At 46.1% G+C, this 13,122-nt stretch overlaps 1 protein-coding gene across 8 annotated transcripts in view; it reads left to right on the forward strand.

Annotated features, from left to right (window-relative positions):
* Positions 1–13,122, forward strand: part of TANC2 (tetratricopeptide repeat, ankyrin repeat and coiled-coil containing 2) — a 774,525-nt gene that overhangs the window by 502,993 nt on the left and 258,410 nt on the right. For all 8 annotated transcript variants that reach the window (XR_003092631.1, XR_003092633.1, XR_003092632.1 and 5 more), the window contains one exon: positions 10,556–10,742. Coding sequence is in view for 5 of the 8 variants with exons in the window: in XM_025196865.1 (XP_025052650.1) it covers positions 10,556–10,742 (187 nt within the window). In the remaining 3 variants the exon portion in view is untranslated. The remainder of the gene's footprint in view (positions 1–10,555; positions 10,743–13,122) is intronic.

A 13,122-nucleotide genomic window follows, 5' to 3' on the forward strand; every position in this document is an offset into this window, starting at 1 on the left:
CACATTCATTAAGCTTTTGATGATTTCATTTACTTTTTGATATAAGTTTGGTTGGCTGCCTTTGAAATGCCCTGTACAGTACATTGTACTAAAAAGTGTATTTTTAACAGGAACTTATTTAAATTGAATACTTCAAAGCAGAGCAGAGGCTTCCACTCTAAATGGATCCTTTTGTTGTTGCCTTTTTTTTTAATTAAAATTCCATCTTTTCTCAAAAGCAAAGAAGGCTTGTGAGAACAAGTGAAAGAAAATATCTGAACAGAAACAGCAGCGACAGTTGCACTCTGAAGCAGATTGATATCTTGGTCTGTGAGTTAATTTCTGCACAAAAAAAGTTTTATAGGCCCTTTGGAATACCATTCATGAACTTGGAGAAGTTACTTAGTTAAATTTGTCTTTTATGAGCAGTCCTGGCTGTCAGCACCACGTAGTTCCCTAGTATACACAGTGGAAGTAGGGAAGGGCAGTTTAAGGACTGCCGCAGAGTTCGATGCCTGTCTTACTCTTCTGCATCTGCTGACTATTGTGGGGCAAACGTTTGTCTCAGCTTGTCCCACTTTTGCTTCTGTTTCCTTGACAGGGGGAATACTTCCCAAAATAAATCCTCTTCTGTGTAGGATTCTTTTGTGCTGTAGCACACAGCTATGCTCCAGACCCTGCAAGCTGGTCCTCCCAGAGTTAATTCTTCAGCAGCTTTGGGGAAAACACAGCACACTTTATTGACATTGTAGGACATTGTTGGAGTTTGCAAAGCTTAATTCTCCTATTAATCATGTGCTGACATCTGATTGAGACTTTGGCCATTAGTTTGCATTTGAAATTGGTTTCCTTTTTTTAGATTTTAGATTTGAATTCATTAATTTCTATGGCTTGAGCAGAGGAAGACATGCCTGTATAAAAAACAGGGACCAGGGTTTTGCTTGCTCTTCTAACCAGGCTGTGCTCTCTGAAGCGAGAAAATAATTATTTACAATCTTCCCCAGTGGTGAGGGGAAATGGAGATAAGGGACAAAGGTGTTTTCACTTAAGCTGCCTCAATCTGTAAATCTAGCACATTGTGCTTCCGATAATGTTCTTTATTTTGAATGTATCAAGGGGCACATTTTCTAATCAAATTGCTAGGAAATTGCATATTTTTAGTGCTGTTTCTTTCCTAAGCATGCTTTCCTTAATGAGAGAATAAAACCTTTATCTCTTATTCTTCAAAAAATTGCTTTCCCCTTATTGACTACCAGTAAAGCACAAATGAAAATGTGACTATGGTACTACAGTTCAGTTTTTCAAAAGCTCGTGTCAAAATCTAACATTGTACTGTTAATGCTGAAAACAAAAAATGGCCTATAAGTGGGAATGTATTTTTAACACTGACATAGAGGAACACATGATGATTATATTTCAATATCAATACAAAAATCTGGGTTGTAATCCATATAAAACAATGCAAAGTAACATATTGAAGTTTTGAAGATTTCCATTTGCTAAGCATTTTGTTCGTAATTAGCAACATTAATAGCATTATGAATGAAAAACTTGATAAGAACATTGCTTGCCAATACTTCCGGCACTTCATGAAGCAATAATGTGATAGTCAGAGGGGTGAAAGCTGGGGTTTTTGTGGGTGATGTATTTTATTGGACCAACTGTATGTTTGCATTTGAAAGGTTGTCTAACTCTGTGACCCCTAGCAGATGTTACACTTAAGACATGAGTAGTCTCTTAATTGTGTCTTACATGATAACGCCACCACATGTTTGACAATTAATGGTGCCAGAAAAATGTTAAACACAAAATGCGTAATATTTTTGTGGCTGTTTTCCATCACATCTTAAAATGAACGTTTGGCAACGCTACAGTCTCCAAACCTGGAATGGTCACTTAATTGTCAGATGAATCTGGGACTACACTGGGGCTCCAGCTAGCCCCAGGATGGTTCCCATCAGCTAACAAGCAGGTAGCTCTGATACCACGCTGGGGTTCAAACCAGCCCTGGGGCAGGCCCTGGAGCCAAGCGACAATCAGCTGATTTTTGAGTACCTGGCTTTCAGTTTTCAGCAAGGGAAGCCCAGGATCATGATCTTGGATTCTCCCTGCACTGGCAAGTAGGGCGTGAATGGAATCTGATCCTCGATCCCCAAATTACGTGTCCTACCATGGATATGTGGCATGGTAGGAGGCACAGTTGTTGGGATCAAGGATCAGATCCCCTTTAAATGAATCAGTGCCTTTAAATGAATCAGTCAGCAGCCTAGCTTAGCAACGCAGTTGGTCCACTAAATGATATCACCCACAAAAAGTCTTGCCTCTCAGTAATAATAATTGTTAATACTACTACTACTAACAATATGATATTTATATGCATCTCTTCATTCTGAGTGATCCAAAGGGGACATGTATGGGTGACATTATTTCAGCTAGGTAGGACTATAGCAGGGATTGGCAATTATTAGGGCTGGAGGGCCACTTAATGAGTGCTTGAGGATCACAAAGAGGTGCGCGTATGAGCATGCGTGCTCCCCACAGCTCTTCCTGCACCCCCTTCCCAAGTCCCCGACACGTGGCTGCATCACGTAGGAGCCATTCCAGTCGCTCCAGCTGCACCCACAGATACCCCATGGTTCCTGGCCCTCTTCTCTCTGCACTCTCTCCCCTGCCAGCAGGAAGAAGCCTACCTGAGCTTTGAGTCTCACTAGGCGCTGGGCGCTCTGGTCAGTGAACAGCCACAGGGTTGGAGCTGAGAACAAATAGCCTCACCAGGCAGAAGCCTGGCCAGAGGATCAGTGCCCCCTGCCTTGGAGCGTACACGGGGGGCAGGACATGGTGGGCTAGGATGGGGTGGGGAGTGGCTGCTTGGCCTCTGGAGAAGGGCGAGGGGCAGCAAAAGCCAGGGCAGCTGTGGGCCACATAGAGTTCTCCTTCAGAGGAACAGCCACGAGCTGGATAGAATCATTTGGTGGGCCGGATCTGGCCTGTGGCCATATTTTACCTACCACTGGACTATAGATTAGGATTATAGGATTATAAAAGTGGGTTGATGGGTTTGTCTGGGTGATTGTCATATTTGTAATTTCACTAATGTATTCCTTCAATTTTAGGATATTACATGCTTATACTGAAATCAGTGTGTTTACACCGGCAGAAAACTAGTCCAATACAGGAGTGACTCAGGGCCCAAGCTTCTACAATTTACACAGTCCTGACTTGTTCAGGATGTTCTATTTTCCCTCAAATGACTGATTGCCTTCTGAGTGAGCAAGAATTTTCACAAGCCGCAGTGTGTTCTGTGAGACATAAATAGCTTCCATCTAGCTACACATGGGATCTGTCTTCTAATTTAGAAGCCAGTTACTCTTTCACATATCCTACTTATTAGGGCTGTGTGAATCTTCGGGTGCTGATTTGATTCGGAGATTTGGCCTGATTTGGTGGCCGAACCTCTGAATCTGAATTGAATCGGGGACCGATTAAAAGGTCCGAATCAATTTGAAGCTCTCCAAATCAATTTGGAAAAGATTTGGAGAGCTTTGGTGATTCAGGCAGTCCCTACCTGCTGCAGCAGGGAGCTGGGCCCGGACTCTGAGCTGGTAAGTAGGGGCCAGGGGAGGGGGGCTGGAGGACGGGAAAGGGGACCATGGTTTAAAAAAAAGCCCTGATTCACCAGCTGCTGCCTGACGCGGGGGGGCAATCCCTGCTGCCCACACTGTCCCATGCTGCGTGGGGCACTCTGCCATAAGTCTCCCAACCCCCGCCTGCTCCCCCAGTCTCCCCATGGATGCCCCACCCGCCCCAGCTCTGGCCCTTTAAGAAAAAAACAAACAATCCCCCCGAACTCACTGGTTCCTGCAGTGGCCTCAGGTTTCTGGGGGCTTGTGCAGAGCCCCCCAAGTGGTGTGGGGCAGTGGGGGGCAGCGGGGATCGCCCCCCCCCACACACCTGACAGCACCCAGTGAGTCAGTGCTTTTTTTTTTTCTTCAAAGAGCTGGGAGCTGGGGCAGGCAGTGCAGCCATTGAGAGTGGGCAGGGAATAGGGCCTGCGTGATTCAGAGATTCAGCTAATTCAGCAGCAGCTGAATCTCCGAATCGATTCGGGACAGTGATTCGAATCACCGAATTGAATCACTGTCCCCCAAATTGGCCAAATCCAAATCTGAAGTGAATACTAGCCTCTTCACACAGGCTTATTACATATAAAAATCAGTCTTGATCATTTTTCAAGTTTTATGCCAGAAAAGAAAATGTTAGTCTTTCAAAAATGCCTGTAGTTTGCAAGCACTGCACTTCCATACTGTGTTTTCCCAGCAATGCTGAGTTAAAATGACACTTTAAAACATTTGGTGAACTTTATATAACTGTTATAAAAACATTAATTGTAGAACGAACAGCTCTATTAAAATTAATTCTTACTGTGATTTCATAGATTTCATAGACGTAGACATCAGGGCTGGAAGGGACCTCGGAAGATCATCGAGTCCAGCCCCCCACCCAAAGGGCAGGAAGTCAGCTGGGGTCATAGGATCCCAGCAAGATAAGCATCCAGTTTCATCTTGAAGGTGTTCAATGAAGGCGCTTGAACCACCTCCGGTGGCAGGCTGTTCCAGACCTTGGGGGCTCGGACAGTAAAGAAATTCTTCCTTATGTCCAGCCTGAAACGATCTTGAAGTAGTTTGTGACCATTCGACCTCGTCATCCCTTGGGGCGCTCTGGTGAACAAATGTTCCCCCAGATGCTGGTGGTCACCCCTGATAAACTTGTAGGTGGCCATCAGATCACCCCTGAGCCTGCGCTTTTTCAGGCTAAAGAGCCCCAGGGCTCTCAGCCTGTCATCGTAGGGTCTGCTTCCCTGACCTCTGATCATGCGCATGGCTCTTCTCTGGACTCTCTCAAGCTTCTCCACATCCTTTTTGAATTGTGGAGCCCAAAACTGGACACAGTACTCCAGCTGCGGCCTCACTAAGGCCGAGTACAGGGGGAGAATGACGTCCCGGGATTTGCTTGAGAAGCATCTATGGATGCAAGCCAGCGTTTTGGTCGCTTTACTAGCCGCCGCATCGCATTGCAGGCGATTTCTTCTACACCAATATAATTTTACCTGATGGCAAGAGATTATTATGCAGGGGGCTAAGCATTTTAATTGGACAGCAGATACAATTGCAAGAAGAACATGGTAACAGCAGTGCAACTAAGCTTTTAGGAAATAAGAAGTAACTTTCTCTTATTGTAATAAAAATGGTTTGAGGGAACCAGTCTGTTCAGAGGATATCAACAGTGCTGAGCTGCTGAGTAGATTTGGTGTATTGTAAGCAAAACTACATGGTCCATTGAATCTCCAAGCTACACAGGAGAACTCAGTGATTCAGTAGATAAAGTATGGAAACTTTACCTTGAGGACTATGATTGAAGGTCAGTATACAAGGAAAATGACATTGGTTTGCTGGTCTCGTCTCCGGCAACCAATGTATTTGTAGAGGCAAGTTTATAAGTATTAAATATGCATGAGGCAAGGATTTCTTAGGATGATATCTTGTATTGGACCAACTATGTAGTTTGAATATTAGACTTATCCCAGCTACAAAGTTGGTCCAGTAAAAGATAGCACCCTATGAAATCCTTGCCTCACACACAATTTTTGGAACATCATGGCTACAAAATCACTTTCACACTATTGTAAGCATTAAATAGGCACTTCAGTGAAAATGTACCCATAAGTATACATATAATGCACAGTGAGGTTGATAGGCATTATAGTGGTGGGAGAGGAGTTGAGGTGCTGGCTTCCCTATAACAACTGAAATATGTATGAGCACTAGTGGAACTTAAATCAGGAATTATTCCTTCAGGGATACTGAAGATATTGAGTTTGTTTTTAGTGCAGGTTGTTCAGCTTCAATTTTTGGAAGAGGCTTCAAAGTTAGCTTTTTAACTTAATTCCAGAAAAATGCTAACAGCAGTTATGTTCATGGTCTGACGTACAGTACTATGTAACTTTTAATTAGTAACTACATTTGATAGATAAAATCACTTTAACTTGGTTATGGGCCATGTCCCTCATTCCCAACCAGATTTACCTCAGTAATTGCACTGCGTGCACCTACATGTGCAATTAATTAGAAGCAATAAACTCCAGACCAGTTTGATCCAGAGTAAACTCCCATGCACAGCGTCTACATGTGCACCCAGGATAGCAGCAATCGGAGCTGGGGTGGAGCAGTTGACTCCAGGGCCGGGGCCAAAGTGGGGTCAGCCCCGGGCTTCAGGTGGCAGTGTCAGGTGATGGAGGGACTGGCTGGGGCACAGGGGTGCTAAAAATGCAGAGCTGTGTGGCTAGGCAGCAGGCAGGAGTGTGGCCCCCCTGCTGAGTGGGCACAATTTATGCCGACAGTCAGTGTCTGCTCATGCATTTAACCACAGTTTATACCCTGGCATAAAATATTACTGTCCCTGACAGTACTATCTTATGGCAGCATTAATTAGTTTACTGCATGACACATGTAGACAGTGACACTTTACTCTGCAGTTAATTAGTCTAGTCTGCAGTTAAGCATATGTGTAGCTGTGGCCACTGTGTGACATTTTCGTATCCAGATCCAGGCAACCCGCACTTAATGCTCTTAATTGGTTCGGGGAAAACAGAGCGTTAAGCAGAAACCCGTTTCCCCATAGGCATTAATGTAAATAGAAATAATTGGTTACTGCTGCTTCTTGCCATAGCTTTTCACCATCACTGCCGCCTCTCCCCACCCCTCTGCCTGCCTGCTGGCTGCTCTGGCCCCACATGCCAGCCCACACCCCACACTCCTGCTGGCTCTTTCACCACAGGGCCCCTCACTCACTGCTTCTTGCTGCCACCACTTCTCCCCACCCCACTGCCCACCAGCCACTCCAGCACCATGTGCCAGCCCAGGCCCCGTGTTCCTGTTGCCCCGCCCTAGGCCCCTGCCGGCACTGGCAGGGGCTCTGCACTCATGTCTGCCCCCCCACTTGCTGCTTCTTGCCACCGCTTCTTCTCCCCACTCGCCAGCTGCTTCAGACCCATGTACCAGCCCGGGCCCCCTGCTCCTGCTGCCCTGCCCTGGGCTCATGCTGGCCCTGACCCTGCGGCATCAGTGTGGGCCCCGAGCTCATGCCCGCCTTCCCACTCGCTGCCACTCACCACTTCTTGCTACCACTGTTGCTTCACTGAGTGCTATAACGCAACTGGCTCAGCAGTAAGTGAAATCAGGTATGAATTTTAAATGAGCGCTATAGCAAAATAGCACTAAGTGAAACTGCGTTATGTGGGGGTTGCCTGTTGTGTAGGATGGGATAGAACCAAGTTAATCTGTATCTCTAGAGCAGGTATCCTTTTTTGTTAGGGAAATATACACATTATCTGTGTGTTCCATAGCCTAGGAGTAGATGGAGGATTTCATTTTTACCCCTGGGAACCTTATGCTTCTTTTATTACTTTAACAAAAATCTCTGTTCGTAGTATTGCATCACTAAGTCTGCTGGGATGCCTTTGTACCAGGATTCCCTTACAAGGATCTCATAGATCCTTTTGATGATCACTGTTTTAAAATGCAAATCTATTTTCTGGTGTCACATTTTTGCCTTTTCCTACCTTTTAAGGGAAATATTTTGCTACTGTAACATCTGAAAACTCTGTATCTGTTGTGGAAACCATTTCTACTGGAGAAAGGATTTCCTTCATTAAGATGTGGACCTTTGCACTTCTTTCACTAGGGCACAAAAGAGCATTGTTATTTTTCTTGAATGAAAGAAGCCATTACAAAACAACACAGAAATTGCAAAAGGCCAACTAAGACTGCTGACCCGATGGAAATGATGCAGAGACCTTTATAAGATTTCCTGTGTGCATTATTTCTTGCAATAAGCATTAAAATAAAGGTGAGATAATGCAGTATGTTTGTCACCAGGAACTCTGGTCATATTGAAAAGTAAAAACCTCAAGTCTTACAGGTAATACTGATACGTTGGGGAGGGGGTTGTTTTTTGTTTAGCACAGGGGCAGGCAATTATTGCCGGTGGAGGGCCGCTTAAGTTTTGGCGAGCTGTCAGGGGCTGCATAAGTAGTCCTGCCCTTGACAGTTGCCCTGCCCTCTGGTTGCCACATTGGGACCAGAAGTTCTGCCACCTAACCCCTGACCTTTGTCACCAGAAGTCCCTCCCCTTGGGGGGCATGGGGGTTACTATCTTAGAACCAGAAAAAAACCAAATCATACACTAAAAGTCAAACACCTACTATATTTTAATTTTATTACAAAAAGTATTTGTCATGACTTGTGATTGTGTACTGTATATAGAAGGGATTATATAATAACTCAAAAATAAAGTGTCACTCTTTTATATTGTGTGTGGGTGTGGGAGTGTGTGGGGGGCTTGTGAGAGGATGTGGCTGTGTTGGGGGGCATAGGATATGTTGGGGTGTATGTATATGTCAGTAGGGATTGTGGGGGCAGGAAGTAGGTGTGTGGGGTGTGAGGGAGGGTGGGGAGTGTAGAGACCCCCCACACACTTCCCCCATGGTGTGCAGCAGCAGCAGGCGGGGAGGTCAGGGTGCTCGTGCCTGGTGCAGGCATGGCTCCGGCCAGTATTGCACAGGGGGATGGAACGGAGCCTGTCCTATTGCCGAGGCTCCACACCGCACGCCTATAGCTCCAGCACTTGCAGCGGGGGAAGCCCCTCACTGGAGCCTGCTGCTTCACCTGCTCCCTGCTGCACAGGTTGCTGCACTCTGCTGGGAGTGGAAGGAGCCCTGCCCCCTGTTTTCCTACAAAGTCCAGTGCGGGGCTTCCCTACTGTCAGTGTGGAACTGGAAGTGCCCAGTGCAGAGCCCCTTAAATAGAGGCGGCCAGTGCTGTGCTGTGAGTGAGGAAGCACACCCCCACGCAGCCTGCCTGGCTGCTTCTATCACAGGGGCTCTGCGCCGTGCGACTACAACTCCACACTCACAGTAGGGAAGCCCCATGCTGGACTCTACAGGGAAATGGGGCAGGGCTCCCTCCACTCCCAGCAGAATGCGGGGACCTGCGCAGCAGGGAACGGAGGAAGCAGCAGCCTCTAGTGTGGGGCTTCCCCTGTAGCAATTGTTGGAGCAGCAGGCGTGCGCTGCGGAGTCCCGGCAATAGGGCAGGCCCCACTCCCTCCTCCTGCGCAGCACTGGCCATAGCCACACCCCATCAGGCTTCTGCACCAGGCATGAATGCCCTGACCTCTCCCCACCTGCTGCTGCTGCCAGCAGCTGGGGCTGCACGCCATGGGGGGAGTATGTGGGGAGTCCCTACACTCCCCCACCCACACCCTGCCCAGCTGAGCTCCGCGCTCCCACTGCCCCTGTGGCAGTAGGGTATGTTGGGGGTTGTACACATGGGCACCTCGCTCCCACCCTTATGGGCCGAAGGGCTGGGTGGGGTGCAATTCATTGGTGGGGGGCACTGCGGGCCAGAGGAAAGTGCCTTGTGTGCCGGATGTGGCCTGTGGGCTGGATTTTGCCCACCCCTGGTTTAGCACAACTGAGTACTAACTGGGCGTGCCTACACATCCCCTTAATGGACAGTGATAAACTCTGGAGCTTATTGCTTCAGAGTTTATGGCTCCTGAGAAGCTCCTGGGCATGCTGTTTACACAGGCACCTGGACTGCAGCCCATTGAGCTAGGTTGGAACAGCCCCAGCTGGCAGGAGGTCCAGGGGGTCAGCAGGCAGCCCTCGCACTGAAGCACCCTCATGCCCCAGGCAGCCCGGTCAGTGTCTATATGCGCGCTGCTGTGCATGAAGAAATTTCTCCGCAGGGTAGTACTGTATTTACAAGTAATACCCTGCTGCAGAGTTTATTAATTTTGTGTTCTCTAATAGGAGTGCATGTGTAGATGCTGAGACATTCACTGCAGAGCTAATTAGTCAGCTCCACAGTAAATCTCTCATGTAGACGTGCCCATTGGAAGCAAAATGCTAAACTTCCTTACAAACTTGAGTCATGACACAAACAATAAAGTTACTTCACAGTGGATGCGTCTACATGTGCCACCATGGCACCGTTGCTACTGCGCCATCATTTAGTACTTCCTTTTGGAAGTACTAAAAGACGACGCAGTAGCAGCCAGTACTGCGCCGTGTGTATCATGCATGGTTATTTGTAGGCAGTACATCGCCATAGCGATGCTCTATAACAGGGGGAGCGCATCACTATGGCAACGTAGCTGTGGCATCACAGGTTTTGCCCACAAATGTTACGTTGCTGTAGCGTGTTGCTACGGCGACATAGCATCACATGTAGATGCGCCCAGTAAATCTCAGTTTGTACAAACTTCTCTAGATTTCCAGTTGAACTTAGGGCATAGGATCTTTTGTGTTCAAATTGTAAAAGAAATGTAAAACAAACTATTCGGTGCTTTTCATTTTTTCCAGATGCAGAGTCTGAGTACAGTGGGTATTTTCACATATAGAGTAAATCCATATTTTGTTCTTTATTATGAGTCAAATTCTCACGAGAGGTACAGAAATACTTTTTTTCGCAGTAATTGATCATGGTGAATGATGTTTCTGGTTTCATTTTTTCAGACCTCAGCAGTAACTCAGAGGATAAGTCCCTGCTCTACACTGACAAGCAGCACAGCCTCACCACCAGCCAACAGTCCCTGCTCCACCCTCCCTCCAGTCAGTACAAACGTCACATCCAAGGATTGCAACTATGGGGCTGTTACCAGTCCTACATCCACTCTTGAAAGCAGAGATAGTGGTATTATAGGTAAGTAGTGTCCTCTCTCTCTCTGTAATATAGTTTTTTTTTTTGTAATACTAACCTAGGCAATCATTTATGTGTTTGGTGAGCAGGTAGTGTTTAAGATTACATGTTGGGGCTGTCTGACTTGACTACTATTTAACAGGTCATGTTAGCATCATTCAGATTTTTATCATCTAACATGGCTGAGTGAAGGTATTCTCCATTTCTCACTCTCCAGGGTTTGATAAAATTGTGCAAAACCAATTAATGTTGGCAAGAATATCAGGATGAAAGAGATTGTTTAAGTCCTAGAAAGAATTAAAATGAAGATATAAAGAAGGCAAAACTTTGTTTTTCCTTCATTGTATGTTTTTTCTTTCTTTCCTCGGTATTATCTCTGTCTGCCTCTTCCCTTCCTCTTCCTGTTTTCTCAGATACACTTTCTTTTGTTCCTTTTCACCCTTCTTCCCCAAATCCTACTTTTTCTGCATGCCATTTTCCCTCCATGTCTGTAAGGTTACATTTTTGGTCCACAGTTACCATTCCTGGATGCTGAAGAGCGCATGATACTGGTGCTTACGTACCAAAGCACTGTAGGATTTGCAGTAACAATGCTTGATATTGAGAGATTAGTCGAAATTGTTTTTGTCAGTCTCTGCACTAAGTTAAAAATAGTAACCCTTCCTAATCTAACAGTGTTGGCTTCATAGTTTTAGAGGAGTTATGGTAATTAGCTTATGCAGGGTAGTCCCTACACTTTTCCCATGAGGTTGTCACATCTGTCGCCTTCAATCTTCTTTCTGTTTTAAAATGAAACAGAAAGCATTTTCAGTGCTCTCAATCCCAGTGGTTGACCACTGGAAGGACAGTACTCCCAAGAGGACAAGACCTATTTCAGTTTGTATGTGCCCTATGAATGACTGCAGTCTGTACCTGTGACTTGTCTGAACCTTTAGGTGAATGAGCTCCCCCTCTTTTTCCCATGCTTGCTAGTTTTCTGCAGCACATCAGTCAGCAAACCTAGCCTCAGTGAAGGAGCCTGTGTTGCTGTAGCAAGCATTGACATATTTCATCCAAGCCATTTACAGACTCCAGTATTATATTTACTCAAATCCAAGATTAGGTTTTTCCCCTCTGTCTACAGGGGGAAAAACAAGCTTCATCTTGGATTTGAGTACCAGATCTCCATCTCTGCTCTGGCCCCAGTCTCAACCCAGGGCCAGAGCCAGAGCTGCTAGAGCTGGTGCTGGTGCTGTTTGGAGACAGTCAGCAGCAATCTGGTTAGTGCAGGTCAGGGGCAGGGCTAGGATTCGGGATAGGTGGCAGCGTAGGTGGGGCAGGGATGGTACAGCAGCGCAGTTAGGGATCAGGTGGGGGAACAGGGAAGCAATGTGCTGCTGCCCTATCCCCTAATCCATGCTGCTGATCAGGCAGGAGTGCAGGTCAAGGGAAGCGGCAGCAGCATAAGTGTGGGATGGGTCAGTAGCACATTGGTGGATGTCACAGCAGCATGCAGTGCTTTCCTATCCCTTGACCAATGCTGCTGCCCCATCCCCCCTTCCCCGACTCGCACTGTTGTTGTATCCCCTGACGCACTTGGGTCAGGGGATGTGGTAGCAGTAGCACACCTGAGGAATGGGGCACCAGTGCATTAGGGGATGGGGTATGCATCATGAATGGGGGCTCAGGCAGCACTAAACATTGGGGAGGGGGGTCATCTTAAATTCAGCCTTGTCCTGGATTCATTTAAACATAGTAGTTCTTTTATGTAGAACGGAAAGAAACACATTTGGATGTGGTCTTTAGCTCAATACCAGTAAAAGACACAATTGAGGAAAAATGAATTGCTGTGTAAATCAAGTAGGATGTTTCTAGCTCAGTAGTCCTTCTCCTGTTTCAAATATTGAATGTTTTTCTGGCTAAGGGAATTCTGTACCTTGGTAGCTGGTAAAAAGAAAATGGACAAACCAGACTCATAATTTTATAGTTTTCCTAATCATTGTTTTGTTGGTTGGCTGATCAGGAAATCTAGACTTAATTTCAGTATTTCCACTTCCAGAAAGTGGCAAGTGTTTATATCCCTTTTGCTTTTGTAATGCTATTTTATAAATTACTCTGAATTAGCTGTTCAGTGGTTTAATGACCTCTGGGTGAGTACTGAAGCATAACACTGTTCTCTGTTTGTGGTCCTTGGTCAGAACCTCAGTCTGTTCAATCTGCAAGATCCATTAAGTGAAGTTATCCTGGGAATCATGAATGACAAGGCAGTATCTAGGTTAGACTAGATTATAGTTCGTGCCTAGGCCTGTGAATTATTTTCCATCTAGGAAATATGGGAAAGCTTTGAAAAACTGTGGAGACGTTTTTCCCTATTTTTTTCCTTTTTTTCCAACAAAAAAAGAAT

Source organism: Alligator sinensis, unplaced genomic scaffold (genome assembly GCF_000455745.1).
Source record: "Alligator sinensis unplaced genomic scaffold, ASM45574v1 scaffold444_1, whole genome shotgun sequence".
NCBI lineage: Eukaryota > Metazoa > Chordata > Crocodylia > Alligatoridae > Alligator > Alligator sinensis.